This window comes from Ipomoea triloba, chromosome 15, assembly GCF_003576645.1.
Source record: "Ipomoea triloba cultivar NCNSP0323 chromosome 15, ASM357664v1".
Lineage (NCBI taxonomy): Eukaryota > Viridiplantae > Streptophyta > Magnoliopsida > Solanales > Convolvulaceae > Ipomoea > Ipomoea triloba.
In genome coordinates this window covers 2,903,219-2,926,150 of record NC_044930.1, presented here as the reverse complement: position 1 = coordinate 2,926,150, position 22,932 = coordinate 2,903,219, and the positions used below count along the sequence as shown (strand labels likewise).

General features: G+C 31.9%; 1 protein-coding gene and 1 non-coding gene across 2 annotated transcripts; both read right to left on the bottom strand.

The window, feature by feature from the left end:
* Nucleotides 1-892: 892 nt before the first annotated feature.
* Nucleotides 893-4,089, bottom strand: LOC116006319 (protein STRICTOSIDINE SYNTHASE-LIKE 2-like). Its single transcript, XM_031246646.1, has 3 exons — nucleotides 3,797-4,089; nucleotides 2,912-3,178; nucleotides 893-1,717 (listed from the first exon to the last, which is right to left on the bottom strand). Exons 1-3 carry the CDS (start codon nucleotides 4,087-4,089, stop codon nucleotides 1,138-1,140), a joined length of 1,140 nt encoding a protein of 379 aa, XP_031102506.1. The 3' UTR covers nucleotides 893-1,137.
* A 3,150-nt stretch (nucleotides 4,090-7,239) lies between these two features.
* TRNAL-UAG lies at nucleotides 7,240-7,319 on the bottom strand. Its single transcript has one exon. It is a non-coding gene; the product is annotated as a tRNA-Leu (tRNA).
* Nucleotides 7,320-22,932: the final 15,613 nt, after the last annotated feature.

Genomic DNA, 22,932 nt, shown 5'->3' with positions numbered 1-22,932 from the left:
ATTTAAACATGTATACATATTTGGTTACTATATCTGTAAATCAAAACGACAATAAGACCAAAAAGAGAATAATTAATTTCTTTTGTCAAAAAGATAAAACTATTGCGATTTTGATGTTATTAATTTGTTCAAGCTTTCACTTGTGAAAAATAAATAATCATTTGGCAATGCACCATCTCAGGGTGTGCTACTACTACAAATAGTGTATACAGTGCTGTTAACGAACCGAACATAAACGAACGGAGGTTGTTCGTGTTCATTTGTTAAGAATTTTGTTCGTGTTCGTGTTCGTTTGTTAAGGTTTTTGAAAATTTTGTTTGTGTTCGCGTTCGTTAACGTTCGCGAACGTGTTTGTTAACGTTAACGAACACGTTCACGAACGTGTTCGCAAACGTTGACAAACACGTTCACAAACATGTTCATTTACGTTTATGAATACGTTCGTGAACACTTAATAACCAAACACATGTACATGTTCATGAACACAATTTGTTCGTGAACAATAAATAATCTATGTTCACGTCTTAACGAACAATTATATATATATATATATATATATATATATATATATATATATATATATATATATATATATATATATATATATATATATATAAAAGTTTGTAAACATGTTCGCGAACATTATTAAAAAAACACTAAACGAGCTTGTTCGCGAACACTACTAAACGAACACAAACGAGTTTGTTCGCGAACACTTAGCAAACGAGCTTACCATTGTTCAGACTCTGTTCGTTTATTTATAGAGCTCTAAATTTTGTTTGTTAATATTCATTTACCTTAATAAACGAACATAAACGAACACTTATCGAACTCGAACACGAGTAGTTTGTCGAATGCTCTGTTCGCTAACAGCACTAATTGTATAGAGCAATAAATTAAAGATTAATAATAATATAATGTCAAGTTAATGTCATATGAGGTCCTCCAATAATTTTGTCACGTTTACTTCTAAACTATCAAATTGATCACTTATAAGCATGGTCCTTCGACTTTTAAATTTTAATACCATTTGAGTATTGTGATAATTGAAGGACCATGGGTAAGTGTTAAAATTGAAGAATCACTAATGTTCAATTTAAAAGTTTATGACTAAAAGTAAGTCATATAATGTGACGCCTATGTTGATATATTTTCTTTAACTGCAAATGGCATTTTCACAGATCCAATCCACAAATTCCCATCTTCTTCCTCAATAATCTCACTAACATACTTCCATCTCCTCCCATTAACACCTTCCAAAACCTCCAAAACATCTCCATTCCCATTCATCCTCACTCCAAACCCATATCCACCAACAACACTGCCCACATACGAATAAGCCTTGGTAAGATCAAAGGGGAGTTTGACCAAAGCATTCCCAACCCAAGATTTCGACAGTGCCCATTTCATGAATGTTTTCCTCCTGGAATGAACTCCCACCCAGAACTCGCCTCTGTGGTTCCTTTTAATGTTGTCTGGGAATCCTGGGAGTTGGGCTATGGTTTCCACTTCCCCTGTTTTTGGAGCTTTGAGCCACAGCTTCAGTATCCTGCATGTCGTGGTTTCTGCGACGACGAGGAAGTCGCCGTCTTTGCTTAGGGAGACGCCGTTGGGGAACTTGAGGTTGCGGAGAATGACGGAGATTTGGTTGGTTTCAGGATCGTATTTCATTAGCCTCCCCGTGTCGTCACCGCTAACTATCGCAGAAATATAATTCCTGAAAATATGTGAAAATGATCAAATAAAACCTTAAACATAGTTAATTAGGCCTAAACATTTAAAACGTGCAATTAGACCTTTAATATGTTAAATTAGTGCAAAAAATTCAAAAATCGATAAATGACCTGCAATGTTCAGGGGAAAATCCGGCAACCGCAACGGTAAAACCGTCGCTAATCGCCATACTCCGACAAAAAGCGACCAATTGGTTGCCTTTTACTCGAGAAGGCGACCACTTCACCGCGGTTCCGCCGGAGAAGGCGACTTAAGACGGTCCGCGCCGAACTTTGGCCTAAGATTGGAATGACCTGTAATAGCAGGTCAATTACCGACTATTGAACTTGCCTCAATATAACCTGTTAAAGGGTCTAATTGCACTTTTTAAATATTTAGGAACCTAATTAACTTTTCAAGTAATGTTTATGGGCTTATTTAACCCTTTTTCTCTTTTTTTTTGGGTGATTACAAAAATTCACACTCATAATTTGAGAGTGTCTATTGATAAACTTCGTTTTGTGATCTTAACCAAAAAATGGTTACCAGTAGGTAAACCATGACTAGTCTAGATTGTCACCAACTCAAATCATTAAAAGGTCAAACTTTACTGGGTAAACCTAGCCATATGATTTTAACTAGGGGTGTAAACGAGCCGAGTCGAGCTGAGCTCGAGCATAGGGTGGCTCGAGCTCGCCAATTTTCGAGCTGCTCGAGTTCGGCTCTAGCAGCTCGCGCTCGATCCCGAGCTCGAGATCAGGGTTGAACTCGAGTTCGAGTTCGATTTTGAGCTCAAATTTAACATGTTTGATTTTAAATTCATGTTTCAATTAAAAATAAACAATATAATTTTATATGTATATATTATATTATATTATAAATAAATAAATAAATATATATATATATATATATATATAATATTATATATATATGGCTCGCGAGCGACTCGACGAGCCACGAGCCTAAGACATTAGAGCTCGAGCTCGGCTCGAACTTGAATTAGACCGAGCTCGAGCCGAGCTTTGACCAAGCGGCTCGCGAGCAGTTCGCGAACCGCTCGGCTCATTTACACCCCTAATTTTAACCGGCAAAGGACATCCAGGAAGTAAATTAGTCTGCCCATCAATCAATATTGTCTATAGCTAATCGGTTCAAACCAATAAAGTCATTGAGCATCGAAATTGTATATATGACATACCTTCTTTGGTATTTGGTGCTGCTATCAGTGAAAAAGACGACTCCAGTTGCCTGATCAATGTCCAGAGAGTTGGTGAATCCAAAGGGGACTCCTTCGGCCTGTTTAGCCACCGGAGTTGCAATGCCGCCGTTTGGTGTCACGGCAAGAAGGCCCATATAGGCATCGGCAACCATAAGATGTCCATTCTTTTTGTCAAAATGGAGACCCAATGGCCGCCCACATACGTGCTCCCTCGCACTATCATCTCCTGCACCTCCACACCCATTTCTGTAAACAATTAACCTAGAGATTTTAGTAACTTACCAACAAAATTTTTTAATGCTTATAGTATACCTATATACTATAATTGTAAAAATTACAAAAACAGCAAACACGGCTATTACTTTTCCAGAGGACCAGATTGTACTTCCATTTACCCAACTTTCCCCCAATAGCGACCCCACATCGACAACTTCGTATGCATGAACACACAACACATGATGTTTCTGGTAAATTGGCAGAGATGCATACTAAAAAATTCTTTGTTGGTGACTCACGAAAATTGCATTATATCTCTACATTTTTGTTTCTTCTGGGACTATCTTTAATGGTCCTTACGTGACTGTATATTCTATAAACACAACACTCGTGTAACGTGACATCCAATGATTCAAGACAATAATAATTAAAAAATAATATTCCATCTATCTCATTTTATTTGTCCTACTTATTGGTCAAATTAACTATTTCATCTATGTGGGAGTATAAATCGGACACTAGACCATAAAGTTTTTGGCATATAAATTTTATATATTAATACTAAATATAATATTATAAAAAATTGAATTAAAAATAATTTGAGTCAAATCCGAGGAAGTAATAAACTAAGATAAGATAAATCCTCACCTCTCCGGCGACGTGATGGCGAAATCAACCCACCGGCTTTCGTTCCGGTGCCACTTGATTATCCGGCCGTCGGACACGCCAGTATAAGGGCCGCCGCCGTTGGGGTCGAACGCGAAGCTCTCCGGTCCGACCGCGCCGACGATTGGGATCACTTGTTTGTCGTCACGAAATCCTGTGTCGGACGATGAATGTTTTGGGCTTCCATAATAAAAAGAGAAGAGGATTGCTACGAGAAGAAGAATGGCCGCAGGAACAATGAGCTTAAGAGTTGAGGATTTTGTAGGACAGCCCATGAATGAACTAAGAGAGGAATTGGCATTTCATAGGTGGGGGTGCACATATATATAATGGATATATAGTATTATAAATTTATAATTAATTAATAAATATTAGTTAGTAGTTTAACCTAACAAGTCTAATCAAACGAATATTTACAAATTTAATCCAACGGTCTGAGTGACTTTAAGTTTTGACATAGCAGTCCAAGTTTGTTGAGGCCATCTCCAAGGAGTGACTTTAAGGTTCATAAAAATTATTATTTACATGACAACTTATATTTTATATTAAACTAATTAAATTCGAATTACATTATATTAAACTAATTAAATTCAAACTAAAAATTGAGGAATCAAATTATTTGTGTATAAATTTTATTTTGGTGTAATAAGTTCGAGATGAATAAAATTTGGTTTGAGAATACGCTGAGAATATTCATTTTGATGTGACATTCGATATAATGTGAGTTGGAGATGCTCGGAGTATGTGTTAAGACGATTTAAATAGTATTCAATACCTTTTTTTTGAGTACATGATATTGTCATTATTGCATCATAGCGGGTGAGGTGTATTCCAGTAACCTTACCTAATTTTGGATATTAGTGTGATACTCTCTTGATAGATAATTGTACGAAAGATACACTCGGCACATACTTTTAATAGCTATGAATATATACTACATTGTAACAGAGTCGTAGTACTAAAAAAAAAAAAGTTAATAGCAATAGTTAGTCATATACGGCTATATATACGTACTATTTCAGTTACTTAAGACTATCTCCCATTTTGGTTAAACTACACTTATTAGGTTTAACTATCACTTATGTCAGGGCCAGTTTTTTTATTTGCATGGTCGTGTGCCGGTAAATAAGTGAGACCCGATCAAAGTATAAATAAACTGCAAATTGAAGAAAAGTGAATCACTTGAATATTACGGAGTATATATATATATATATATTTTTGAATAATAAGTAGAATTTAGATCAGTCATGAAAACCTAATTTTGAGCCAATACATGCAATCACAAATACATATACTAATTATTGGGTCAGGGCTGTATTAGGGGCCTTCAAAATTTTGGAACCCTGTGCGGTTGCACATCTTGCACGCCATAAAATCCGACCCTGAGTTATATATATATATATATATATATAGAGGTAGGGTAGTTGAGCCCATCAAGTCTAGTGGTTCAATGACCACTCTAAATCTCTAATCCTAATTTGGTGGATTTGTTAGTTTGTAAAGGAGTTATTGGACCAAACAACAGATTTTCATAATGTATGTTAATCTCGAAATAAATTGTCTGTATCATCACAATTAAGTTTAATTTACTTTTCAATTGACTTATAAACAAAATTTTATTGTTACGGATTATTTAGATAAATTCAAATAAAGTGATCAAAATGCCAATCCAACTTTAATAGGAAGAGAAGTTTGAAAATCATTGTTTTTTTTTTTTTTGGGTGCCAGTTTTGAAAATGCATCATTGATTAATGGTTGTAATAGAAAGAGGATACCAACATATTACGTAAATGCATAGATCATCTTAGGAATGTAGGGTATTAAATAATGGGTTTGGGAATGATCACATTTAAGGATTTATTATTGTGTTTGGTGTCTTTTTATATATGAAATGGTCCTTTTGTTTTGTTTTGTTTTTTTTTTTTTTTTTTTGTTTGTATTTTATGACATATACAAGAAAAGTATGTATTTGTAATTTCATAAATTTTATTTTCCGTGGGAGAGAACCCTGTAATTAATCACTATTTTTTGAGGATGTGCATTAGATAAACTCCGATCATATGTAATAATGCACAAATTATGCAAAAAAAAAAAATTGTAATAGAAATTAGACTATATGACAAGTTTTACAGGTTTTCTCATATATTTTATTTTTATGGCATGTACATGAGGGCCTCACAAATTAAATATTTAAAATTTGTAATCTCATAAATAGAGATGATGGAGTACTTATGGTATAGGTTGGGCGTTTGGCAAGCCAAGAATTTTGGCACAAGGCATACAAATGAATTAATAATTGGTGGAACAGTACAAACTAACGCGCGACTTCTTTTGGCATTCATTGCCATACTATTGGAGAGAAGAATTTATGGATGGAGTTCATAAGGATAAGGGTTGTGTGATTGGGTATGGCTTTCACATCTAATCCATCAAATATTTACAAATACTTCAGACGATAGAAAGTAACAATGAAGTAACTCAAAATAAGTTAATAAATTTTACTTTAATAGCGGTCACAAATTCACAATGTGTATAATTTAAATCTTATCAAGAATCAAAAGAGTGATATATTAAGAATAAAAATGGATGTATAAGTCTGACTTTGATTTTACGAGAAGACTTATAACCATTATTCAAATGAGCGTTCATGGTAAAACCCGCAGTGTAATCATAACAAACAAAGGATCACAATGAGGTAAATTGACATTGGTTAGTGGTTACCCATAGTGATTGCTTCAAATCAGAAGAAAGGCTAATAGACAACTTATACGAGGAGTCAAACTTTGAACCTTGTCATTGCCAATTCAAATGTTCGACCAAACATTGGGATGACACGCTATGATTGAATTGGAAGATGATGGAGGTCGGCAATTGAATGAGGTCGTTGGAAGAGATGATGGGCAATGCTGCTGCTCCGCTCCAAATGTCATTACTTAATCACACATACAATTCCAACCATGTCATCAATTAATGCTTCATCTTACGTGTTTACTTGGCCGGGGAAAAATACATCTCTCATTCCATATCCTACATGTTTGTAAGAGGATTCTGTCCGATCACTTTCATTTTTACTATGATAAAGGGGACATATCTATCAAGATCATCATCATCATGAGTTTATAAATTGGACATACAATCCATTTTTTACACCAGAAACATATAACCTTACAGAAATGGCAGGCTTAATTATGCAGTGATGATTTTGACTTTGCAAGAAGATCAACATATATGTCAGCATGCATTAGTAAATGCTTAGCCACATAGATGTGCTACTCATGTACATTCAGAATTATTTGTGGATTGTAGACTTGTAGTGCTCCAGCCTCCATGGAAGCCTAATTTAATTTGTCAAAATCTGCGAGCTCATGCTTGGTTTGTACTTGTGAATTAGCCTAGCGGTGCCAAACAGATGACAAAAAAGAAAATGACGGCTGTGGGATTTGAACCCACGCCCTTTCGGACCAGAGCCTAAATCTGGCGCCTTAGACCACTCGGCCAAACCGTCCTGGTTGTTATATAAGTTTTCTAAGAATTATTTTAATGACAACAAATAAGTTTGATAATTCAATATCCATCCAAATTCAAATGATGTACCCAAAAAAAAAAAAAAAAGCACACACAATAGCAGTCTTGGAAGTAATACATGAGTGGATGAAACACGATTTTAATACATGAATGGTTAAGAGTTTGATTATTGTCAATACTTTCTCAATTGAACTCATCACATATGATCTTTTTAATACGATTTACCTCTCTTGTATGATTTGGAAGTTATTATAACTTATTGTTTCATCTTGTCGTGATGGGCGGTCAACCCTACCATGTTAAGTAGTTGCCCACAAGTGAGCTCCTCTAGGCTCTATACTAGCTATATATTTAGACATGTAACAGTTAGTAGACAAGTAATATATAAAGCAACACACAATATTCTTAGTATGTTTTTTTTTCTTCTACCATGTTAACTAGATTGCCCACAACGGGCATACCCACAAGTGAGCTCCTCTAGCTATTTAGAGATGTAACGCTTAGTAGACAAGTAATATAGAGTTAGAAGAGCGTGGTTGTACGTTGGGGGAGACAAGCAAATCCTCTATGAACACAAGAAACAGTAGAGGCCCATACAGAGTAAGGCCCACTAAACAATACATACGTACTTATAAGTAAGCCACATTATATGTTTGCCATATTGAATTTTGTTCATATAAATATTAAAGTTTAACATGAACAAAATTCATTAATACCCATCGAGCTCGTCATATAAGGTCTTTCATTACACAGTAGCACGATTAATTTAATGCAATGCATACTCTTGAATCGTGACTACGGGTTTCTCCAACCACCTAAAAAAAAATTCATTAATTTGCTTCAAAATCTGCTAAATTATAGAGTTATATAATTCAAAATCATGTAAAATATGGAGGCAACCCCAACCAAATTCGTGGGCTATTGGCCTAGTAATCACAATATCAAGTTTAATTTGCAGTGAGTCAAAGTGACCTAGGATGTGGTTATTAATCATCGAGGTGCCCTGAGTATACTTTAACTATAAGAGACACTTTAAATCCAAATCATACTCAAACTAATCCTTGTTCGCACCAAATAAGTCTAATTAGTTTTTCCATTCAAGATGGAGTCTTGGACTCTTGACCTATCTTAAACGATGAGAGTTCACGGCGACCATTCACACCAATCAAGCTGATTTTTAATTTTTAACTTAGTTCACTATCAAAACGTGCTATTATAGCCAAAGACCTTGTGGTCAAGTGGCATCCGGTGTCCCGATTAACACTCCCACATGGATGATAGGAGTGGATTCGAGCCTCAGTGGACTCGTTGTGTTTCAGTAGGTTGAGAAAGTGGCTATGAACAAATACTACATTGTAATAGAGTCAGTAGTACTCAACAAAAAAAAAACGTGCTATTATAAAATTTCCGGGGATTATACGATGAATGTTGTAAAGTTTTCAAGAACGCCGGGTATAATGTAGGTAGGACATGCAGTGTTTTGGTGTAAGTAATAGTGAATGGCAGGTGAATCTAATAAGGGTGGTTGGTGGAAGACAGTGGTGACCCAAAGGCACTGCTTAAGGGCATATATGCATCCATAAATGCCCTTACACCTCTTCCTAAGGCCACAACTTCGTACCAGAAAAATATTCCAGACAATCACAAAGGACGGCATATTGTTCCCATTTTTTATTATTATATGCAGCCTGGGGTTTAATTACTTTTGCATTTATACTTAAACCTAGCTAGCAGGTTAGTTAGTATGTGAACTGTTAAATAACTGTAAAAAGATTGACTTTTGACCTTTTGCATGTGTGCAAGATAATGAATTCTGTGTTAAAAAAATTTTCAAATTTGATCTAAATTGAATCTCGATTAATTTTATTGTGGTGAAAATAAAGGTTAAAAGAATAAGAAGAGAAGATATTTATATGTACAAGATGTACATGTAGGATTCTTTGGCGCGGAACATGGTGCACGCACTAGGAAGGTGTGATTAGGATAATATTATATTTTATTTGTTTTGTGTTTGTTTAATGGTGGAATTAGAAGAAAATAAAGGCAAGAAACCTAAATAGGAGCTGGCAAAAAGATTTGCTTCTCTGTCACAAAGGGTATGTAGGAAAAGAGATGATCAATGCATGGGTGTGAAAAGATATTTTGCAGGAGGAAACATTATATTGATGTTTGTGACAACACCTACTTTATTCTCGAGTTGCATCAGATCTGTATGCAGAGTTTAAGGAAGGAAAGGATTCCGAGGGAGGGGGGATTGGGAATTAATTAAGTATGTTTTGGTTGTGGAAGATGAAGTGGCATGCAGAATTAGTCTACTACCGAGGATGTTAATGTGGACCGAAGTCCGTGGGCCAGTCCTAAATCACTTCGTAGTGAAACGAGTTAGGACCTAAAATTTTTTACCCGCTTAAATGCGATCCTTGCGTGCTTGACCTACGCGGATTAGCAAGCTAGTCCGTACGTGCCTGATTGGACAGCTCATAAGTTAGTTAGACAGTCCGTTTTTATGCTTGATTGTTCATAATAATTTTTTTAACCCTCTCCTATAATTTGTAACTGTGTTATTTTATAACTTGAATTAATATATATTGCTTTCGAAAAGAAAGTATGAAGACATGAAAAATCAAAACCAAAACTTCACCCTACCCCCGAGGATAGAAAGGCAATGGCAATCCCAATCGCATGTACTTTAATGTGAAGAAAGGAGACCCACAATCCCCGGCAAGAATCATTGATTTGAATTGAAATGTCCCAACCAAAGAATTCAAAGGAATCCCTTCTTCTTTATCACCAAATCCATCCTTGAAATGAGAGCTGATAGATTTAGGTGATTGCCGGTTTGAATTGGGACCATTATATTCTTCATCATAACCCATTCAGCCCGGCCTGCAATTTCCTACTCTCATCTCATCTTTCTTCTACTTTACACCATCTTACAGATGAATTTATTAAAATGTGTTCAAGATTTATTAGCGTGGGCAAAGTTTACATTCAAGAATTATTACCCTGCAAATTGTCTCGAGAGAACCTATTGATGCATAAAGAATCAATATATCCCGCTGAAATTTGAACCTGTAACCTTTCATTCAAAAGAATCACAGAGATGTCATTAAACTATAAGTTACTTGAGTTCATTTTTATACTTATATTATATTAACGGTACTTGAATATATTAAAAAAAACACTATAGATTTATGTAACAATTAAATAATTAATGCCTTAAAGAAAACAACACTTAAAATAACTAAATAAGGACCGTTGATCATATAATATATAAACATAAATGTGTAATCCAACTATCAACTTAAGTTTTTAGTTGAGATGGAGTAATGCTTCAATTTGGTATTAGAGCCAACCTCATGCCCGTCCACGTGTTTCTTGGAGCCTATCAAAAGTAATCGGCCCGCACAGGGGCGTGTTGAACATATAATACATAAATATAAATGTGCAATCTAACTATTGACTTAAACTTTTAGTTGAGATGGAGCACATGCTTCAATTATGATAACGGAATTGGTTTTTTTTTTTAACAAAAAAATAATTTATTAATTAATTATTTTTTAGATGACGAGAGAAACTCATAGTCACTATTTAACGGTTGGTGTGCACTAGATAAATCTCACTCTACTCTTATGTAATAATTCACAAATTACACTAAGAAAAAACCTTGTGCAATGAGTTCAACCGAGATGATCTTTTTTTTTTTTGGCAATATCTCTCGTGGGTAGTTTTATATAAAACATATATAAATTGAACGTGAATTGTTGATGATGTTAATTTTAAACCTACTGCTATATATTATTGCATTATTAATATAAATAAAAATTTAACTACCTCTTTATTTTAGTGTGGACACCAAAGCAAAATGGCCACGTGGAGGGTTCACTCTATCAACTTTTAATATTGATTCATAAACTAATAATTTCCAATCTAATTATATATTTCTTTATACCTTTATTTAATGTATAACACTTGTTACGGTATTATTATTTTAGATTCATGTATCTGAATTGACATCTAAAATTTCTTATATAAGTCAAAAAATTTTATATGTGTAGAGGCGGTGCATAGATGCATCAGGCATTTGATCTTTTAATGGTGGTGAAAGTTAATTGTCAAATTGGTCTTTGGCTTGACCCAAGCCATTAGTATAATTCACAACTAGGTTTTATTGACAAACCCTTTGATTTATATTTTTTTTTTTTCGTTTTCAAAGGGTTTGTACACAAGTAATGTATGTGAATCAATTATAGTTTTTTTAAATCATTTTTTCATAATGATATGTATGCGTGCATTTCAATGTAAATGTGTGCGTTGTGCAACATTAGAGTACGCACGGTGCAATGTACAAGTGTGGATAGTGCAATATAGAAGTGTGCACACTGTTCCTATGATATTCTACGATGCGCGCAATGTTATGCATTAGTGCACACAGATACAGAGTTGCCTAGAACACATCACAACAACCTTTATGTTGTTCATGAGTGCTTGTCTTGCTAAATTAAAGCACTGTACTAGATATTAAGAAAAAACAATAAGACTTTCTTACACTTAATAATAATAGTAAAATTTGATTATTTAAATGAAATAGTTTAACAATATATGAACTTTTATTTCAGCTTTGTCTAACCTATTTTTATGAAATGTTAAAATTTTGTTTGGACGCATGAATTTAGGATGTTCACTTTTAATCATAGCCTTTAACCACTAATTTCCTTCTCTTCTCCCAAAAAGTTGAATCCCCAACCCCAGGGCCCCCCACGTCACGACGCAACAAAGCATATGAGAGAATGTAAATCATGGTAACTCAGCTGACCACATAGGCTAGATCTTTGCTTACTGCGCACAAGAAGCTCCCCTCACTTTGAGAGGTTGCTACTAATTTTCTATGGCTACGATTTGTCCACGCTTCTCATGTGGGAGAATGTTCTCATGCAATGGACACTAACTACGTACTCCAAAGCATGCTGGATGGCGGAGAAGACCCTGTGAAAGTTTGTGTGCATTCATGTAGTTCTCACGGTCTCACGTTAAACATTGTTCTCATTTGAATACAACTATCTCTCTCTCTCTCTCTCTCTCTATATATATATATATATATATATATATATATATATATATATATATATATTTCATGTGCAAATAAACTTTAAAAAAATAAGCGCATCTCTCAAGGTTACAATTGGATGAAGTAGAGCATCAAGAATTGCCAGCCATATCTAATGACATCTTTATTAAAAAGATAAAACGAGATTAGGCGTATCGGTTATGTCAATTCCCATTGACATTAACCTGTGATAATACATAATTAATGTCATAGTTGTTAAGTCAAATTCTAAAATATTTGTTTTAATTAGTTGTGGCTTTCAATGGTACGACGCAGAATCTTAACGCTTTTAGTTAAGATTGCCCATGATTCTTATCAACAAGGTTTTTTAAAAGGATTGGACTGACACCACAACAATCTGTGATCAATAAAATAAGTGCTGACCATATATGTTGGCTATTATATATATATATATATATATATATATATATATATATATATATATATAACTTTGTTTTTTTTTACTTTGATTTTCTTTACCTTTTTTTTTTAATAAAATATTATTATTATTATTATTATTGTTTGTAATAATAATTAGAACACAATTCATATTGATTGAGTATCTTGAGCCAGTTATCGAGGACATCATGCACATTATTTATGGGGACGTCATGGGTTTTTCTAGAGCCTGTAGGTCTACAATTACCCCTCTTGAAGTCGATCTTGATCCAAATAAAAAAAAATGTAGTTCTTACATGACTACGTAATGAATGTTATCATTATTTATAACAATATATCGCTCAAAACCTTTTAAATAATGATGACTAACAATATATAAGTATATGTAAGTGAAACTTTTAATAAGTTACCTACTAGTTAAAATTAGTAATTACTAACTAGTGTCACATGTATACAATAATTATTGGATGTAGCTCTAGGTATTGACATAACATCCTTGCACAAAAACTTATTAAAGATTTTTCCTTTTTATAAAAAACTATATTTAATAACATGTCAAATGCAAAGTATGTATTATTTTTGCAAATAATATACTTTTATATATATATATATATATATATATATATATATTACAACAACGTCACTATAATAGTTATTCTTTATGAGGTTTGGTTGAGGACTTGAAGTTTTACTAGATTAATAGCATCAAATATAAACAGCCAGTGTCTTATGCAAATAAATAATAATAATAATAATAATAATAATAATAATAATAGTAATAAAAAGGGTGAACTCATATGTTTGTGCTAAATATTTTATACATAATATGGTTATCCATAAATTGAGTAATTGTACTACAATTGTTGTTGTTGTTGTTGTTTACAATCAATCTTAAGGGGACCCATGCTTAAACCACCAATTTTATCATTGAGTAACCACATGATGAGATTCCTTAAACAGGACGATTGGACGAATCAAGTTTCCTTTTTATTCTTTTTTTCTTGTGGCCTAAAATCCAAAACCATTTCCACTTTTATAAGCAATAAATCTTTTATGTGGAGTGTTACGCAGAGATTTATTTATTTATTTTGTACCGTAAAAAAAATTCCAATATAATATATATAATTTACATTTAACTTTTAAAAAAACAATATAATATATCAGAAATTAATGTACCATCATGTCAGGGTTGTCGGCATAACACAACTTTGGGTTCTATTATTATTATTATTATTATTATTATTATTATTATTATTATTATTATTATTATTATTATTATTATTATTATTATTTTATTGGATTATAAAAACACTCGTTGTCCTATATATATATCTAGCAAACCGTATTATAAAAACTTTGATCTATACGACATCTTTAATAGTTAATGCCGTAATGTATTGATACAAATTAAATATGTGACATTTTGATTAATGGGAATCATGTTTTATCTATTTAATTGGTCACCTCTTTTGAGTAAGCGATAAATATTATTATCTATCAGTAAACGATTTTCTCAACATTCGTTACTCAATTTACAAATTTTGAATTCAAGAAGAACCAAACTAAACATATATACAAAGAAATAGAGTAATAGAACACTCTTCTCCTAATTTTACCTTGTAATATTCACATTCTAGAGTTATGATGTGGCAATATTTCATTGAATTGCTCATTTTTAATTATAATGTGTGTTTATTTTTAACTTGGTATACACCAATTATATTCTCACATTACAAGGAGAACACTATGAGATAAATTTAAGAGGAAAAAAATATTTTTCTAAGAAATAATATACTAAAAGGTTTGTATATATAGGGATAGAAGAAGAAAAAAGAAAAAGAGAAATTCCTTTTAATTAAGCATTGGTAGGGCCAAAATGATGGTTCAAAATGGAAAAAGGGGAAAATGTGAAGAGTTTCCACATGAGGAGGGCAGGACAAGGATCCTGTGGAATCTAAAGCCGTGCATAACAGATGATAGATAATCTTCAATCTTGTCCTAAAGATGAAGGCATATATGCATGGTGGTCCTCAAAATAAAGGGGTCCATCCCTAGCTAATTTAGCTATCCAGGTATGGACAAGTAACATGGGTTAACACAAAATAGAATTTCATAAAGTAAATTTGGAAAGCATATTTTAATTAGTATTTTTTTAAAAATGTTTCCGGGAATTTTTATAGCGTCGATTGACATGGATATCATGTTGCACTTATTACAAATATGCAGGTGATGAAGCAATCGAGCTGCTTGTGCTAGTACTGTGAGCATGGGTGCCAATAGCTTACACCTAAGTGGTTGTACTAAGCACAACGAGCATGACATCATACAAGTTCTCGTAATTTGGGTGTGCACTAGGTAAACTCGCCTTGTCACTTTGACTGACAAAAGACCACAAACAAGTAAATTCATTTAGGTTGTCCGTAGCTAACATACTAAAAAAAAAAAAGCCAATAGGCTATTTTTGTTGGGAATCAAATTTGTAATATTGTGGTTACTAAATCAACAACCTGACCAATTGATTAGGATTAATGAAGAAATAATTTAATTGAAATTTAAATATTTTTGTATGTATTAAATTTAAGGATGAATAGTTATGAACATACTTTATAATTTTCAATGAAAAAGTCATAGCTATATATACATAGACCATAATAGATATATCCATGACGTTTGCCTTACTAGGAATAAAGTCGAAGATTATAAGGAATAAAGATCACAACCTATTGTTTGTTAAGAAAAAGGTAAAGATTTTAAGAAATGAGATGTATGTTTTACCTACTGTCATGATGATGATATATGTTGTACAAAAACATCTAATTAATGTTCATTTACATTTACATAGTGATAATGATTGGGTGGAGAATTATATTATCAATTCATAATTTCGTCATAATTATATAATTATTTTTTACATGGAAATATTATTAACTCAATCACTTGTCCTCTATCTATTATTATATAAATTCTTTTTTGGGAGAAAATATTATTAACTCAATCATCCTTATTTATCGTTAAAATTAAACATTCTGGTCATAATTATATAAATTCTTTTTTTAAATCATAATATTATTAACTCAATCGCCCCTATCTATCATTAAAACATCTTGGCCATTGCAATGTCTGTCCATTTCTTATGTCTCGCAGTTATATCATACACACACCTTGCATATTGTTGAAGTTATTATTACCAACCTTCATTGCTTGATAACAAACAATCGACTCAAATCAAGTTAAAGAGGGCATAAGGCCAAGCCTTATGAACCATGGACCATGTTATAGAAGTCTAGTGCACCCGATCCAGTATGATGCTCGAAATACTTTGAATGCATGAGGCATATGAGGTCTGTTTCAACCGTCATATATTCTAATCTCAATGTTATAGTTAGCTCTGAACCAGAAAATTGATACTCGGTATGTGTGTGTATTCACAAGCTAGATAGGTTCGTTGATCCAATAGAAAATTTGTGTGAGTCAATTTACTTGATGTTTGTGTGAATATTACTCATTAACAAAAGTTTGGTAATATGTTATTTTCTTGTGATTATTATGCTTTCTTATCCAAAATCAACTGTTGCAAATCAGATGCCAATATTGTTAGTTGTAGTAATAGCTAACTACTTTTAGAATCTAAACAATATCACTTAATATATATATATATATATATATATATATATATATATATATATATATATATATATATATATATATCATAACACAAATTATGACCTCATATTTTATATATGACTATGAATATTACTATTCATGTAATATTTTATAAAAGTAAATCAACGGGCATTAGTGCATTATTTATAAATCAAGAAGTGACATTTATTTGTAATATTAGTTTACCATTAAGTGGGCATATATATATTATGCTAAGTTTGAATATACGACCTTATACATCATATGACTATGAGTATTGTTATTAGTAGATTTTCTTTTTATAAAAGTAAATTAGCCGGCATTATTGCATTATTCGTAAATCAAGAAGTGAAACATATTTGTAACATAATTTAAAGTTATTATTAAAAAACAAATGACAAAAATTGCCCAAAGACAGACAAAAGCTAAATTGTAAATCTTGTAAATTTTATAAATATTGCATTATTATGTGAAAATGATGTAATATAAAACATGACATGTGACACATCAGATTGAAATCCGCACTCTTGATATGGTCATAGACTTACAGATAATCTAAATATTGTTATTGAATTTTTATTTTTTTTCTATATAAAGCTAAGTTAAATCGGTGGGTATTAATGCATTATTATTTATAAATCAATAAGTGACATTTATTTGTAGCATGCCATGTCTATGATCATGATGAAGTGACCACAAGCCATTTAGTTGAAGCAGGGTTATTGATTCCTATCGATTCTTGGTACTGAAAATGGAAATTTGTGCCATCCCTCATCAATTAAAGAGCTCAAATACATGCACTTTTGTACATGGACATGATAATGACTTTGCACAACTCCTATCAGATCTGTTCTATTTTCGTGAAGATTTTGTGTCTATTGTAACTAAGGGATTATATTCTCAATTAATCTTTGCTTTCTTTGTGATATGAAAGATTTATTGGGAGATTTTGTGGGGATACTTTAGTAAGTTGCACAAGACTTTGCACGATTATGGCAGTGCATCTGAAAACTGCATGATCTTCGCCACGATCGTGATAATGTATAAAATCATTAATAAATATAATGTGTTATATGATATTTATTATTATTATTATAATTAAATATCGTATATTGTGTGATTTAATAAATTTCAATGAGAAAATGATAATAAAATTGGTCGAGTAGGTATAGAATGATTATCATATTTAAATGTTATGGTGAGTTTGATTTGTGTTAACGCTCTCTCGATTAAATCTCTGTTACACTAGAGTGAGATTTGCAAGATAATATTACAGTGTTATTTTGATAAAATGGAATATCTTGTGGATTAAGTGTGATAGGTTGTACCAAACATTATGGTGTGTCGAAGAATCTTTTTGCTAGGAACCAACCAAAAGCTCACCTCGTTTGACGTTTCGGAGTCAAACTTGTGATGCAAAGTTGGTAATATACCATATTTTAGTTTTTAAAGTTTTATTTTCTTTAAAATTATTTTGAATACTTTCTTTATTGTCTATGGACAATATCAACGTGCTCCATCATTTCCATTTTTTTTTTTGGAAAGTTTGGTTCAAGTTATATGAGATAACTAAGGTTATATTTGCTTGGGAATATAAGATTCCCCTGTTTGGTTCAAGTTATGTAAGATTCCCAGGGAATGTAACATAACATCCCGATGAAGTTTTTAGCTATTGGAAAGGAATGTGAGATACACCCCGATTTCTTAGGTAATCTCACAATCCCTTATCTTATTACCAAGTTTTTGGTATTTTAATCAATTAATCTTATCTCCGTTGTCTTATTTACCTACTTCAATTTTAAACCAAACACAGGAATCTAACATTCCCTAAGTTAATCTAACATTCCGTGAACCAAACGCCCCCTTAGAGTTGTAACGTTACGTTTTTTTTTCATTATTTGTTTTAAAACTATAAAATAAAAAAAAAATTCCATTCTTTAATTCAGGAAATGAAATCCCATCTAATGATTTCACTTTTGGCTTCTTCTAAGAATTAACACCCCCCCCCCCCCCCCCCCAAAAAAAAAGTGTCAATGACAAATAATGGCACGAAGTGACTCTCCCAAATGAGATGTCATGAATTTGAGTCTCAGTAAATGTGATATTCTGAGTTATTAGTATTCAAAAAAAAAAATTATTAACATTTTAATTATTAATATGTACTTTTTGGCCAAAAGCTTATAAAATAAGAGTATGTTTAGTAAAATTTTTTAATTTTTTTTTAAATATTTCCAAACGAGGACTAACAGCGTAACGCTACAATTCTACAAAGATGGACTATATTGCATGACCTAATTATAGTTAGGTTTGAATTATTGGAAAACAAAAAACTATTCTCTATTTCTTATTTGAATTTAAAAATCATTTAGTCTTTTTTTTTTTTAAAGTTTTTAATCCCCCCTCCCCCCAAATAAAAGAAATCATAAAGCAAACTCTCTATTTTCAATATCCTAAATAAAAAAGTAAAAAAAATGTTCACACAAAATTGCAACCAGAAAGATTCAAATCATTAAGTATGATAGTCAAAGGATCAAGGGATTCATCCTATTCAAGATCATATCATTATTTATTAACAAGACAAACACGTTGTTAATTTATAAACTTTTAATAAAAGTACTTTAATTTAATGTGACAAGGAGGGTACAATATAATAATAATATTATTATTATTTTAAATCAAGTATAACAAAAAAAAAATGCAAAATACATAGAGCAACCACCCTACTCTACTCATTCTTCAGTACTCATCCGAGTAACACTCGTGGTATTGTTTACAAAGATATGTTGAAGTCCTGAAATGGTAGACACGTGAGTGGTGCATGATATTTGTACATCACGAGTTTGGGCACAATTCTTGGCAACATCATCTTAGTTGAGCCCAATCTACTCCCTCCTTATAGATATGTTTCACCTATGGTATAGTAATACATTATTACTTTTAAACCCAAATTGGAAGGGGTTGAACTATACTAACAAACTAAGGCAATCGACAACATAACCTTATTCTATTCTTTATAGATATATTCCACCTTTGGTATAATAATATAGAGTATTAGTTTTTAATCCGAAGGAAGGAAGGTATAACTCAAAAAAAAAAAAAAAAAAAAAANAAAAAAAAAAAAAAAAAAAAAAGGTTAAGTGGACAATAGCCACCCTCATGCGAGAAACATTCATGGTATAGCCTAAGAGGATATATTAAAGAGTAATAATCGACAGTAAAACACTTATAAACTTGAGCATATTGTTGCGCTATACGGATAAGACAATCAACAACCTTATTCTATTCTTTATGGATATGCTCCACCACTCGTATAATATTATTGTGAACAAGAAAAGGGTCGAACAAAATATTGTCAAAAATCACACAAAACAGCAAAAGCTTATCTCTTAATACTATTAGCCAACATCATTGTTTTGAACTTTTCGTCTTTTTGGTAAGCCAAATATCAAAATCAAATCTAAAGAGTAGAAAAATGTGAGATTTTCTTGAGAAATCAATCCAAAACATACAAAAAGAAAAAGAAAGGGTCTTTAATTTGGTCAATCCCCCCTACATAGATCATCTTTATATATGTTGTTTTTTAGTTTCTTAAAGTTTGCAAACGTTGAATTTTGGAAGGCTAATCTCCACAGTTAGCGTGATATCATTTGTAACATCAAATCTTTTGTGGGAGCCGCTTGCTTTGTGTTTTTCTTTGCTAAAATATTTTGCTACACACCTACAAATTTATTTATTTATTTTAATTCCTTTTACTAACTGTATCATATGGTCTATGCACCAATTTACTCACCGTTTCTCTCATTAGTTGATTTATGTTGACCGGTCAAGATAATATAATGTCAGTATATTTGATTAATTACATGGATAAAATCACATATATTCCTTCTTTTTTTTGTTAGCTAGTCAAAGCTTGGTTTGAATTTATTTAAATTTGAAATTGAACTGAGTTCAAGTTGGCTAATTAAGTAATCGAATTGAGTTAAACTTTTAAATTTTTTGACTTGTGACTCATCAAACTATATATATAGTTTGAACTCAAGCTCATCAATTCGAAGCAATTGAATTTAACTCGAGTTTTATAAAAACTGATGAGGCAAACTTGTGCCTAAATTTTTAAACTCGATTAAAGTTCAACAGTACACAAACTTGAGTTATTGTTACTATTTCGAGCTTAAACTTGAGTCATGCTAAGTTCGAGCTTGTCTCAACTCATTTGCACCCTTAAGCTTTTTTGTTAATCCTGTGAGGTTACACAATATCAATAAGTTGCACTAGTTGTGGCGAAATCACTTCTAAGGCAATGATTTTGAGTTCTATTACATGTATTTTCTATTTCTATTCCTTCACTTTTACTCTCCGATGTGACAATTGATGATTAGTTATCTTCATCCTGTGGATCTTAATGAAAATGTCAACACCAAAATTTTGTGAGAGAGCAGCAATTGAGAGTATAAATTGGGAGTGTGAATAGTATATTTCTCTATTTATTGCATAGCTTTATATATAACTTTAAAACGTTTCTTGAATTAAACGCTCTTTAAAAGTAATGGAATATTTTATCCGGATGCGATAGTCAATTAAATGTGAGCAAAATTTCCTATGAGTGGGTCAACAAGCGTGTATTTTAGTACGAGAAATTGAATCAAATTAAAAGCGATAAATCCTAGTATTCATCATCTAATTATGTTCATGTTGACCTAAGATTATGATTCTAGAAACCATAATTCCGTTTTACACTTTAATTCATTTTATTATCTAATTAAATCAGTTGTATTTAATATTTCTCATTTTTTTCTATTGTATAAAATGTTTCATTAACTCTAAAAAATCGAGCAATTTAATCTTATAAGACCAACTTGTTTATTATATAGTTATGTACGAAAGTACTCTTAAATCTCGAATTCAAAAGTTTTAGTTAAGCTAGAAGAGACTTGTGCCATCTTATCCACACCTCATGAATTATGTGCGAATTGTATTTAACCTAATTGACCTTATAATTAATCAATTAGTTTATATTATGTTATGTTGCATTGTTAGTAGACTAGTAGTTCAAATAAACATGCTAAAAAAATATATGCATAAGATGAGAATCATGAGATTGAATTGCAGCCCGGATATTAATGACGATGACCAGAGAGAGTTGTGGCTCATGAATTTTTGATTCAATTAAGATTTTTATATATTTCCTAAGGAACTTGTGGTCTAGTAGCATCAAATACTGCATTGTAATATAGTTAGTAGTATTAAAAAAAAAGGTTTTTATATTTTATTTTTAATAAGAAACGATGATTTTAATCTTGATAACTTGACTTCGATCGTCTAGGTTCCATTCTCAAATGAAATCAAGACAATCCATATAGCTTCAGTTCTTTCAAATACAGTTTGGTCCAAATCATGATGATGCCTAATGGACAATGGTACATATATACATGAATCAAAATTTTTGAATCAAACCCTACATCATTTGAATTAATTTTTATGATTATAACGTATTATAAAGTCAATTAATTACACATACACAATCTAATTTATTAAAGAAGTTATAACGTTTGATATAATTATATTAAAAATCTCGTACCGTTATTTATTTATTTATTTATTTATTTTTGTTTTAAGACCAACCCATTGATGGTTGATTTTGATTTGCACATATGGATTTTAATTTGTTAGTAAATGACAAAGTTTAGTACCCAATAGCTGGAGGATTTTGGGCGGAGGTCGGTAAAGTCTCCAATGATCAAGTCCAGCATTCAACCTGTCTCAAATAATGTGATAAGTAGGAAAATAAGTTGTGCGCATTAGTAAACAAAATTAAAGAGTGGGCCATTATATTGTTAGGAAATAAAAAGAGGCATGAATAAACAAGACATGAGGAATAGGCAATATGTAGAGAGATGATGAGGATGGGCATAACATATTGGATGGCCATGGGAAGCAAATCTTGAAAAGAAAATCATAAGAAAATTGGGTCTCTTCCCCTTTCTCCCCCACCCGAAGCAAGACATGGTAAGCGCACATGATTTGGCACCACCATAAATCGACCGCACTGCTCACATCACTTGTATCTCTTGGCAGGATTTTGGTGGACCAATCCAACCCTACTACTATATTTTTATTCTTTTTTTCAACTAAATAATCAATATAATACATACAACATGTATACAAATTACTAAATACTTCAATTCGTACGTGTATCTAATTACATCACATGATACCACAAATGTTATATTTATGTGAATTAATATTGTTTTTAGTTATAGGAGGGTTGTGAATTTACCGCTTTAATTTAGGGGTATTTTTGTCTTTTTGATTGTTTTTTTTTACTACTAAACTCTTAGCCTAATTGTTTCTCATTGAAAATTTGATTAATTCAAAGGCATTTCCATCTTTTCGAAGGAAATCACTAAAAGTGACAAGCCAACAATATTTCATAATAAAATAATGT

Bases quoted from the DNA above. Each gene is read 5' to 3' on its own strand.
- LOC116006319 (XM_031246646.1), bottom strand. From the start codon at position 4,089: ATGGGCTGTCCTACAAAATCCTCAACTCTTAAGCTCATTGTTCCTGCG. The intron at 3,179-3,796 runs GTGAGGATTTAT...AATTGTTTACAG, and splicing joins GCCATCACGTCGCCGGAGAG to AAATGGGTGTGGAGGTGCAG. The intron at 1,718-2,911 runs GTATGTCATATA...ACATATTTTCAG, and splicing joins AGCACCAAATACCAAAGAAG to GAATTATATTTCTGCGATAG.